The 12906-nt window shown below is 37.2% G+C and overlaps 1 protein-coding gene across 1 annotated transcript in view; it reads right to left on the bottom strand.

Annotated features, from left to right (window-relative positions):
* The window catches only part of LOC121313420 (death-associated protein 1-like), a 43045-nt gene extending 31791 nt beyond the window's left edge, over positions 1 to 11254 (bottom strand). The window contains exons 1-2 of the mRNA XM_041245944.1: positions 11074 to 11254; positions 9587 to 9683 (exon numbers count right to left, since the gene is read on the bottom strand). Of these exons, the coding sequence (XP_041101878.1) occupies positions 9587 to 9683; positions 11074 to 11128 (152 nt within the window). The 5' untranslated portion in view covers positions 11129 to 11254. The remainder of the gene's footprint in view (positions 1 to 9586; positions 9684 to 11073) is intronic.
* Between the last annotated feature and the right edge of the window lie 1652 nt (positions 11255 to 12906).

Genomic DNA, 12906 nt, shown 5'->3' with positions numbered 1-12906 from the left:
CTTTTCTTGGTTTCATTTTCCTCTATTGATCACTTATGTTACTAAACTGCCAATTACCATCACTGCAGAACTAATGCATAATGTGCCCTCCAAACTACTGCAAAAAAGGCCAGCTTGTCAAATGTGTTTGCCTTTGTTGGGAATCAAAATGCCTAGCACATTTTACATATAACCATCACAAACGTATACTTTGGCATGGTCATGCAGATTCTGCTTAACACACACACACACACACATGTATGTATGTATGTATGTATGTATGTATGTATGTATCTATATATATATATATACACATACATACACACACACACACACATCTATATATATATATATATATATATATATATATATATATATATATATATATATATATATATATATATATATACACACATACACACACACACATATATATATCTCACATATACACACACAGGGTTTGAAATATGACAAGAAAATACTCTATAACCAAAAAATATTGACACACAAGTAATCAGTCTTTGTTTTGCATAATTGAGAACAGGTGATCCATTAGCATGCAAGGCTGCAGTCAGCTATAATACATAATCTATCAACAGGCTGTAGCCACTTCATTATGAACTATAGGGAAATAAAAATGCACATCATTAAGCAAGATTATGCTAATGAGCTAAACAGAGTGCCCTGTCATGTTCCAACACCATATAAGGCCTAGAGCAGTTAGCTGTCGGGCAAAAAGCCAATGTTTTTCAGGATTGATAGATCCTAGAAAACCCAGAAGAATGGTTAGATTATATTTCATTAATATAGAAATGAAAGTCAAAAACCTCAATTCATTTATAGAAGTCAAACATTTAATTTCATTTATTATGATCAGCAACTACTAAAATCTGGCAAAACACAAATATTAAAAGCTAGATTTCTTACAGTATTTCTGATTTTAGAATTGTTTGAAAGTTGAGCGAGTTTAAGACCTTTTAGCACTCCTGTGACTAATGCACTAGTCCAAAACGCTTGACAAAATCAGTACAAAGCAATCTTAAAGAGAAGAATCATGGCTATATTCTATCTAATTACCTACAATTACAATTAGCATTTGACCAATTTGTCCAAATTTTATTCTGTATCTACTTCCTCAGCCAGAAATAAGAGAAGGACATTCAATGACAAGTCTATTTGTTTAATAACTACCCTGCACTTTACAATGGAGAGCTTTTGAATACCAAAAAATAAAAAACCGGGGATGGGGCTCCAGAAAGACACTGTACTGAAGCCTAAGACTGCTACTGTTAAAACATGTAAACACTTCTGTTTAGATTACTACTACTAAACATTTATAAAATCCAGACACTATAAACAATATGCAGCTGACAAGTATGCATCACTTTTCTGAATATATATTTATACTATGCAGAAATGCTATGCAATGGGGATGCTTCTCTATGTCAAGGCCTGGAAAGCTCGTGAAGATAGAGGGCAAAAAGGATGCAATGGCATTCTGTTTCATTTTTAAACAACCTACGTTCTCAAAAGAACTGTCTGTACATGTAGTAAAAATAAATAAATAAATAAAACCCTGTATGCAAGGCCCTGTTACGAAACAAAGTCCACAATGTACAGTGGCTCTCAAAAGTATTCACCACCCTTGGGCTTTTCCACATTTTATTGGGTTACAACATTGTATCAAAATGGATTTAAATTAGAAGTTTTTGCCACTGACCAACACAAAAAAAGTCCATAATGTCAAAGTGAAAAATAAAATCTACAAAATTGTTCTAAATTACAAATATAAAACAGAAAATACTTGATTGCATAAATATTTACTACCTTTGCTGTGACACACCTAAATAAGCTCTGGTGCAACCAACTGTCTTTAGAAGTCACATAATTAGTTGAATGGAGTCCACCTGTGCACAATTAAGGTGTTTCTGTTAAATACACCTGTCTCTGGGAGGTCCCACAGTTGGTTAGTTCATTTCCTAACAAAAACTACATCATGAAGCCGAAGGAACATTTAAAGCAAATTCGGAATAAGGTTCTTCAAAAGCACCAAATCAGGGGTAGGATATAAGAACATTTCCAAGGCACTGAATATCCCCTAAAGCACAGTAAAGACCATTAAGAAATGGAGAGAATATGGCACAACCGTGAATGTCTAGAACAGGAGTTACAGTCTTCCACTGCTGACCTAGGAGACACTGTGCATACGGCAACAATAGCCCGGGTGCTTCACAAAACTGGCCTTTATGGGAGAGTGGCAAAAAGAAAGCCATTGTTGAAAAGCTCATATCAAATCTCGACTAGAGTTTGCCAGAACGCAATTCTATGGTTCGAGACCAAAATAGAGCTTTTTGACCTCAATGCCAAGCGCTATGTTTGGTGCAAGCCTAACGCCGCACATCCCAAGAACACCATCCCTACCGTGAAGCCTGGTGGTGGCAGCATCATGCTATGGGGATGCTTCTCCACATCAAGGCCTGGAAAGCTCGTGAAGATAGAGGGCAAGAAGGATGCGGCAAAGTACAGAGAAATCCTAGAGTAAAACCTGCTGAAGTCTGCAAGAGACCTGGGACTTGGGAGAAGATTCATCTTCCAGCAGGACAATGACCCCAAACATACAGCCAAAGCCACACAGGAGTGGCTTAAAAACAAAAAGGTCAATGTCCTGGAGTGGCCCAGTCAAAGCCCAGATCTCAATCCAACTGAGAATGTGGAAAGAGTTGAAAATTGCTCTTCAAACAGTCCCCATCCAACTTGAGAGCTGGAGCAATTTTGCAAAGAATGTGCAAAGCTGGTAGAGGCTTATCCACATACTCATGGCTGTAATTGCTGCCAAAGGTGCCTCTACCAAATATTGACAAGGGGGTGAATACTTATGCAATCAATTATTTTCTGTTTTGTATTTGTAATTTAGAACAAAAACTCAAAATTAAATCCATTTTGATTCCACGTTGTAACACAATAAAATGTGGAAAAGTCCAAGGGAGGCTGAATACTTTTGAGGGCCACTGCATGAGCAGACACGACTTCCTGCCAAATTAATACTCAGGTTGGCTTGTGGAGTGTAAACTGCCTTGCTGTTTATCATGATGTAGTGTCAAAGACTGGTATTTATTTTTTCATCTCTATTTGTAAAAAAGACACTGTATAGGAAAACTGTAGATGTAGTTCAATTACTGTAATTTTCAAATGTCAATACAGTATAATAACGTGATCTACTCCATTGTTTTAATTGGGTGATCTACTGTTTGTGATTAGTACCAGGTCCGTGTGGTTAAATTAAATTGAGGTTGATTTGAAATTTGATTGGTTTCCACACAGCGTTTTGTAGTTGTGTGATCCCACTGAAGTGTATTGAAATACCACTCTCCCTAGACGACTCCTCCCAACTCTCTGTAGACTCTAATATCAATACTAATTAAACAGATTTTACTATTTCTGGGGTTTTGCTGTGAAAATTAAATGTGCTTTAAATCCTCCACGTCCTTATTTTCTCATTTAAATGTGGAATGAAGGAGGAGAATAAGTGACTGTATTGACATTAATACAATTACTAACAGTGCTTGTAATCGTGTATCCATCTTAAAAGTATATATTTCAACTTTATCGTGGTCTGAATGCCATGCCCAGGATTGGTGGAGGGCGTGGTTTAATGCAAAAAGAAATAGGAGTGCATCCCTGAGCGCAGTTGTGCGAGTGATTGTCAGAGGCTGTCTGAGCGAGAGCGAGCAAGAAATAGACTGGAATTTAGCACAGAGAGGTTTTTATTATTTTGTTTTGGCATGATCCTTAATTTATTTGCCCTGTGCTAATAAACTGCTGAATTAAAGCAAAAAGCTACTGCCCGTGTGGAGCCTGCTTTCATTTTACACGTGACGTTACAGTATTATTTTAGAAAAACCATATTTTTCTGAACATTGTATTGTTCATTAATGGGAGGGGGGAGTGCAGCAAAAATAAATAAAAAATCTCTTAAAGGGGTTGGCACACAGTGTTCTACTTGCTAACACAGGTTGAGTGGTCCATGCTCTGAAGATTTCTGAAAAGCTGTTTGCTGTTTGGTTGTATTTAGAAGTCTCTGCCTTTGAAGACAGCTGTTGTTTTTACGTTATATCCTACAACTACACTTCCATATAGTGAAGGTAAGAACCTTTTTGAATTGATATCTCAAATATATTGATGCATTACTATAAGATATAGGAATTATGTTTTAGCTTTAGAAAGTGATATCTATTGGATGCTCTGGGATTCAGTGGTGGGAGTTTTTAGCTTTTTGCATGCATGGCCTAAGGGCAAAACATGTTAGTGTTAATGCTGTTATACATGTGAAGGCACTGGAACAGCCAGATTGCCTACAAGCTGGGATCCAAAGTACTTTGTAACCACTTGATACATTATTAAGCATTTAATAAACCGAAGGAGTACTACTACTGCTCCGATTCGTTAACTTCAAATTGAATGAGTCTGTGTAATTTTCTTGATTTATAAAAGTTGTCGGAATATATTGTAAGCCCAGTGCACGAAAATCCACTACAGGAGTCCAAAACATCTGTGTCCTCCTTAAAAATGTCTCCCCTGAGTTTAACAGCGTGCTCAGAGCAGACACACACATTTTATTATTTTACATATATATTACACACACACACTATATATATTATATATATATATATATATATATATATATATATATATATATATATATATATATATATATAATATATATACACACACACACACACACACACACACACACACACACGTCATCTGACAACACATTGTGTCATATTACACACACTTTAGCTCAAAGAGCCATCTGCCCAATGTTTGGTTGTTTTTTTTTTTTTTTTTAAAGGCCACTAAGTCTAAAGCAGTGCTTTTCTATAAAACAATATGAATGGTAAATGCAAAAATAATACCTCTGTTTGCCATTTGATGAAACATGATTAAATCTGTTAAACTCGCCAAATGAGTATTATGAACATTTAAGTTAGTGTTATTTCAAGTTCTAGCATGCTAATACAAGCCTGTTTGCTCAGTGCTAATGCATTTTGCCAGTGGAAATGAAACTGATCAGGTTTGCTCAGGACAAGGTTAAGTGCACACGCTAAATGTATCACACAGTAGTGGTGAAAACCACAGGATGCTGCAACAGCCACCCATTTACCCTGTAATAAACCCACAGATGTTTTCCTCATTGATGAAACACTGAGTCACGTCTTAACATTAACAAATCCAATAAAAATGCTGGGAGATCTGTTGTATTAACTTTAGAGCAGCAGTATTAAGATCTGCTGCCATTTCGATTTCCAAAATAGACTCCACTGTAGTTTACAGTTGGCTCACCTTGTAGAAACACTACTGCCTGTAGTTCAGATGGAGTCATGCAAGTGAATCCTATTCATGCAGAGTTGTGAGGGGCCCACATAGAACGATACATTGGCCTTGGTGCACCTGCAGGTTTTGGAAGCAAAACCAGCCAAGAACAGTTCCTTGTTGCACTTCAGTGACCCCTACTGGCCAGGCCATCCAACAAGTGCAGGTGGAGACTTCCTATGCTGGGCTTTGTCTCCAGGGTTCAGGGGCCCATTTCACAAAAGCGATTTGTGAGGAATCTGTGTCGCAGACCCCTTGCAGGTTGCAATTTGTGTTTCATAAAACTTTTGCAGGGCTGCGACGTTGCAGATTTGCACTAGAAAGCTGTGACTACAAGACAGCAATCGCAAGCAGCAATTTCCATCTCAGATCCTGTTTTATGATCATGTTGCTCATACTACCAGCCGTGAAACTACGCTTTATTGAACTGCTTTCTCAGGTAAAACATTGATGACAATATGAGCTTGTTTCTGTTTTATAACCACCCCCACCACCACCACACATAATATACTACAATAAGTTAAAAAACACATAAATGTGATACAATAAATAAAATGAACCAAACTCAAGTGACAAAAAAAGTGACAAGCTCCTCCTTCTCACTAGATAAAAATCTAAAGAAACCCCCAGATCCCCAAATAACAAAGCTTTGTTGCAGCAGCACCTGCATGTTATTACCTGCCCCACACGTTTAAATAGTGAGGCTAAATGCAGCTTGATTATCAGGCATGCCCCTAAACACGAATAAAAAAGTGTCACGGTAGAGAGTTCGCTTAGCTGGCTATATACGTTTCGTCCAAAAGACTAATTTTCAGTACATTTTCAGGAAAGTGAAACACAGATCAGTACACTCTTTAAATATGTTTGCTACACAGCGTTGAATTTTTTTTTTTTTCTACACAGCTGAAGGGCTTTCCTTATGTATGTATAGAATTTCAAAGTACATCCTGTCACTTTTCACAGCTTCAATAGTCAGTGTGGCATTTTGGTTTTCATCAACTTTAAAGCTTTTTCATCCCCCTTTTAATTTTGTTCTGTTCGCTAGATCTATCAATTTCTTTCTTCTTTCGGCTACTGTTCTTTGCGCCTGTCCAAGTGTTCACTGCAACAGTGATCGTTTGCAACTTTATTTCTTTGTCACAAACTTTCAGAACGGATGTGTTGACCAGCCCCACTTCAATAATTGTATCTTTTTGTTCTTAAAAGTTGCTTTCCCTTTGCAACCCTGCCATTGTGTATTTACCTAAATCAGTCACTGTGTCTTAAAATTGATTACCGAGTTAGTGATTGCACTCCGCAAGCGATGGCACTTTCAAAGTGCTTTATGAAACACACACAGCGCCGACCGCTGCGTCCTCATCGCAATCGCAGACTTATGAAAATGGGCCCCAGTAACTTGGTAACATCAGTTGCTAAGCTTTGGCTGATGAAAAGAGCAGCTAATCTTGAGACTGTGCAATTCGTATCACCAGATGCCCAGGACAACAAGATCTGCTGTTATACTTTGCCCGTGAAACAAGTATATATTTTTTTCCTATGTTGGTTCTGTTGCTAGAAAGACACTTGAGTATTTATATAGAGCCACATCCATTTCTGAAAATTGAATTGTGGTTAGGTCCCACCCCTATCACTTCTGACTGGCTATCTGTGGAAGAAGTGTACTTTACTGTTTAGAAGCATTTCACAAACTACCTGGCAAAAAAAAAAAAAAGTTAGCGATTTTAGTATTGCTAACCTCGTTTGCCATATTTACTTTTTTTTTTTAGATGGAAAATGCTATACTAAATACACTTTTTTTTTACTAGATTTGAACAGAAGTGATATTTGTTATCTATTGGACATGCACAAGCCATCAATTTGTGCATATTAAAACATGAAGATTAACATATGTTTATAATGATAGAAACAAAATGCTTATATCTGTACAATAGTTTATTATATTAAATACAATAGAGATTGTAAATCTCATGGCAGTCTTTATGTGTTCATTCATGTATGTATTTCAGTGAGAGCAGTGCAGGGAAAGAATGCTGTCCTCAAAAAAAAAAAAAAAAAAAACTGGCATGAAACCAGTGTAATAATCCAGCACCTCTGCACTTAAGTATTTGTATCACGCCTTTCTTCTTAAAGGTGTACAGCGTCTACAAATGAACCCCCAATCTCTCAAGCACCTGGGTACATATTGTTACAATATCACAACCAAATGATTACGCCTGCTTTTTTTTGGTGCACTTGTATAGCCGTTATGTACTATATATCACCTTACAGCACAATAACATGACAAAAAATTGACTGAAGGATAATACCCGAAAATAACCTTAACTTTTTTTTTTTTTTTTTTTTTTTAAATAAAAGTAGCTGGCGCAAATATAGCATTGTGGTGGGTTGAGCCGATCGCCAGTTTATTTTGACCCCGTGCACTCACGGTCACTATTTTTGCTTTGAAAATAACTGGTTATTTTTTTAGCAGTCATTTGACGTTTTAGCCTCTCAAAGTGCTCAACACAGAAAACCCGCCCCTTCAACTCTGATTGGTTAATGTTGTGTCAAGACGTAAAAGCAGTCGTCATTCAAGTTTTTTTTTTTTTTTTTATTATTTTTTTATTTTTTTTTAACCCAGCAACGAGCAATTGATCTAGTCTGCTAGAAGCAAAATCAATCTTTATTGTTAAAGGCACAGTGGCATCTGCACGATGGCTGGATCAGGTTTTTTTCACCCGGGTGGCCACAGCCACTTTGCCAGGCAGCCCGTCCAGCTGAAAAGGCCTGGGGAGAACCCTGTGAAGCTAACAATTCACAAAAAAAACTTTCTAAAAACGGTTTTAATCAAAGAGCTTTCAGAAAAAAAGGGTACAAATTGGCACAATATAAAAGAAACAAACTAGGAGCATTGTAAATAAAAAATTTTAAAAAAATCTAACTGTAGTTAATAGTTTTTCTTTTCAACACAAGCTGAACTATAACATTTCAAAATAGATTTAATGTTTTCATTAATAAACAATGTAAATAAAAGCCTACATGTGTTGATGGAACATAGTAATACCTCCCTGAGAACTGAGAAAAAAATGCAGCAGCTGGACAGTAATGTATGGTGGCTGAGAGGTGCAAAAATAGTTTTCATGCGTTCCCATGAGGTGTGTTTCTTGAAGCCTCTTGTCATACAAACATTGTGCTATTTCAATGTAATTATTAATATATACCTATATATTTTGTTTGTTTAAACTGATTTTGTGGTAATGTCCTCAGGTGCCTAGTTGTTTTTTTTTTCTCTGAATTCCGCGATTCTGTCCACGTTCTACGCAACGCGGATTTCATAGGGCCCTAATTCTCTCCAACAGCAACTGTCACAGCACTGTAAAAACATTAAGCAAATACTATTTTTTTTCCTCTCTTGTCAGGACAACCTTAAAAGCACGGTTTCACCAGTTCTTCAGATAAGATAAGCTTACTGGCTCACCTTCAGATGTGGTCAGTAATGGTACAGTGTAAAGAATTGAATAAGGTTTGGCATCTTTGCTGGCAGTGTGCCCTTTGAGAAATTCTCCCCTTGCATGTATAGTTTGTAAACTCCCTTACTAAACAAAAATGACAGCAGAGATTGTTGGACTAAGCGGTGGAGAAAAAAAACACTCCAGCATACTAGAAAATGTAAGACACCATATTCTTGACCACCCTGCTTTGTGCATGTCACTTCTGGTGGGAAATGCTCACCTGTGCCTTTGAGACCATGCTCGAAACTTCTGAATAACAATGATGAGATTAGCTATTTGATAGCCTAGCACACAAGCTTCATGCATCCTTTTGTATTCTCAATTTCCATATGTACAGGTTAGAATCAAGCAAGACTACAAAATCCATGTTTAAAAGCAAGAACTGGAAGTATGACAAGAATAAAAATAGCCTATTTCATGCATCCCTTACACAGACCTTACAGTCATTTTCTTTCATTCCATGTTTTTGTTGTGCTTCCCTTGCATTATTCAAGCATAATCTTGACATTTTTTGTACATGACATCCTTCCTTATTCTTGGGTTATCCTTGCATTGTTTTGCTTTAAAACTTGCATTTACGGTCCTGCAAGTTGCTTGACCATAGCAGGATTATTTCCTTTTTGATACTGTGCTAGTGTATTCTGGGCTTGTAATGGTGACTCATTTCCTCAAGTCTTACTCACACTTACAACAGTGGGTAAATGTGGGCACTAAATTAACTTATCATGGGGTTTGTCTCTTACCTGCTGCTTTCATATTCTTTGCTGTCTTTGTCCTTTTCCTGGTTCTGTTCTCCAGCTCCCTGATGTTTCTGTACAATTCGCATCCCACCTGCTTTTACTAAGAGGTAAATAAAACATAGCATCAAAGCCCATCAGAAAGGCTACCAATACTTTATTTTACAGTACCATAGTCCAGTATTAGGACAATCTACTGTAGGGCAAAAACCAGCGGTCTTAAATTGTAGTGATTCACATGATTTCAGGATAAATTCAGCAGTTCCCTCTGCTGTGTACTGCATTTCAAAAGAACTCCGGAACAAAGTTGTGAAAGGCACAGATCAGTATTTAAAAAAAAAAAAAAAACACACACACACATCTCAAAGGCCTTGAATACCCCTTGGAGCACGGTCAAGATGATCATTATCCAAAGAACACCATCCCTACTGTGAAGCATGGTGGTGGCAGCATCATGTTATGGGGATGTTTCTCATCGGCAGGGACTGGGGCACTTGTCAGGATAGAAGGGAAAACGAATGGAGCAAAGTACAGAAGTCCTTGAAGAAAACCTGCTGCCCTCTGCAAGGAAGCTGAAACTGGGCCAGAAGTTCACCTTTCAGCATGACAATGACCCAAAGCACAGCCAAAGATCCACTAGAATGGCTGAGGAACAAAAAGGTAAATGTCCTTCAGTGGCCTAGTCAGAGCCCTGACCTATATCCAATCAAAAATTTGTGGCATGACTTGATTGCTGTCCAACACTGTCCATCAATGTTGGAGACTTATCCAATTATGATCTTTCAGTTTTGTATTTAATATATAATCTTTCTCAAAATATTTTATTGTGAAAGGGGGTGTAGACTTTCTATAGGCACTAATATATAATTTATATTATTTCTAAGCATGTTACAATGTACAACTATAATAATTCAAGGGACCTATGATTTTAACTGACAACTCAAATGCTTGCAGCTCGAACTCCAATTATATTATTGCACGAGAAGCAATTTCAAATAAGCCTTCTTTCGCGTGAACAGCAAAATGTCAGGCTCAAAGTGGGTGTAAACTGAGCATATATTTACAAAACCTATTGTGCTACTTTGATAACACGTGAAAATCTACACCCCGCCCTACGTATACTTTCCTGAACTTTACTTACACTGACATACAAAATGCCCCGCACTGAAATCAAGTTTCATTTTAATAGTTTGATCTTAATTATCTGAAATGACACAACTTTAAAATTAGTGTATTTTTAAACTGCAGACTTGCAAAATGTGCCACATTTAATTCATGTGAAGCCATTTTAAAAGCATAAAAAAGCAATTACTAGTTAAGTTTTGCTACTAGATTCTGCAAAAGTATGAACATTTAGGAGTAACGCACCGATATATTCGTAACAAGTCAATAGCCAGTAACACAGCCAATACAAACAATACATCAATATGTATACCGAGTATAAAATTTAAAAAAGCCACACACACACACACAACAGATGAAACAGGCAATACCAGCAGGGAGGTGGCCAGCTTTTGTTTCCGTTTTCTCTTTTGGTGGCGAGGACATGTTTAGTTGAATGTTTTCCTTCAGATCTCCCTTTTGCTATACTTGTGCTGACTTTGTCTTCTGAATAGCCACGATCAGTCAACGTGGCTTTTTTCGAGCTTTCTGTTTGGCAACAGTCCTAACGTGATGACGTCAGAAAGACACGACAGCTTCTTGTGAACAAGATATATGCAACTCGTATTCTGTGTATTACAGTAAATACTGTAATTCTGGTAAAATATTTTCTTTGTTATTTAATTGACATCATTTGCTATATATGCATCCTGAACCATTCGAAAAAAATAAATAAATACTGCAGTAATGGCATATTCTAGATTTAGAAGATTATACTTGACCTTTAACCCATATTTTAATTTGCAATCTGTAGTTGTGGTAAGTAGTAAGTGGTGCGCTGTGAGATTTTGGTACAGGTGCAATCAGTTGCAATGTGATGTGTTTTCTTATTGTCAAACAAGTACATTTGCCACTAATTATACATTATTTTGCAAACCATTAATTATTAATTTTTTTGTACTCTTAAACTGGAAACACACAATCAGTTTATCTAACAAGAAAAAACAATTCACAACAAATAAGACAAAATGAGAAATCCACAGCAAAGTTGCAGAAGTAAAAAAAAGTACAAGACCCAATGTATTGCATATGATAAATATTTGCATACTATTTTCTTAAAAAATGGTGGAAAAATACAGGACAGGATGATAAATTCAATTAAAAAAAGATGAAAAAGACTGACAACAGCATAAAGCACCAGATTTGAATGGACACTTACCGTGCTTTCTAAGCAGAAGTGGTTTAGAAGTAGTTTAGCCATGCACAAGCAAGCGCAGTCTTCTGCGTACCACTTTTTACCCGTGTACCTGAAAATGTCGAATAGTGTCACTGTGGCAAGATAGCTGGTGTGGTGATGTCAGGCCAGGAAATGCAGGACAAAGCCACAGGTGACGACAAGCAGGAAACTCCAGGCAGTGTTGTGCAGGCCTCCCCAGGCAGGACACAGAGTGGTGAGTGAATGCTATGTTGCGGCAGTTTATTATAAATAAAAGATTTAAACACAACACGTCTTGTTGGCTAAAACATCCGGACAAATAACACTAACACACAGCAAGTACCATGCTGAGCTGTTTTTAATATGAGTAGCAATTGTTGTTAATTTTATTTTTTATTTTTTCTCCTCCTCTCTCCCATTCTTTCGCCCTGAACACACCAGCCCTAAGTGAGTGATTCGTGTCTCTATAAATACCTGTGCCGAGACTCAATTGCTTATTAATCATTCACTTGAATCCCTGCATGTGAACTAATTTCTGCAATCTTCATGCCCAAATACAAATACGCACTTTACTCTGCACATGAAGTGATCCCCGTGCCTAAATGCAAATATACATTTTAAATCACCTATGCTATGTAACCCACACTTCGTGCACCAGTACACACATACAGATAAACATACAATATGCACAGGGGCAGAGCATCCCGCCACAATCACCTGGCAGTATTTGGCATTATTAGTCAATACAGTCTCCCTGCCAAAGTGTCGCCAGCACAATTGTGTCTCATTGAAGATTACAACTAAGTAACATTGTCATTTTTTTGTGCTGCGTTCTTTGTTTTTGGATATCAAATGTAGCAATCTGTGCATGTGTGTTTATGAACTGTATTCCCTGCTGTGTGTGTTTCTCCCTCCCAGCTGTATTCTGCCATTGATTGTTTACCTTATGTGCATGTATTACCATACTATGTGACCTTCTGTTTGTCTGCCCTGGTCTGTTCCCATTGGT

The sequence above is a fragment of the Polyodon spathula genome, chromosome 3 (genome assembly GCF_017654505.1).
Source record: "Polyodon spathula isolate WHYD16114869_AA chromosome 3, ASM1765450v1, whole genome shotgun sequence".
Classification (NCBI taxonomy): Eukaryota; Metazoa; Chordata; class Actinopteri; order Acipenseriformes; family Polyodontidae; genus Polyodon; species Polyodon spathula.
The sequence above is the reverse complement of the archived record's forward strand: the minus strand, read 5'-3'. Positions and strand labels throughout refer to the sequence as shown.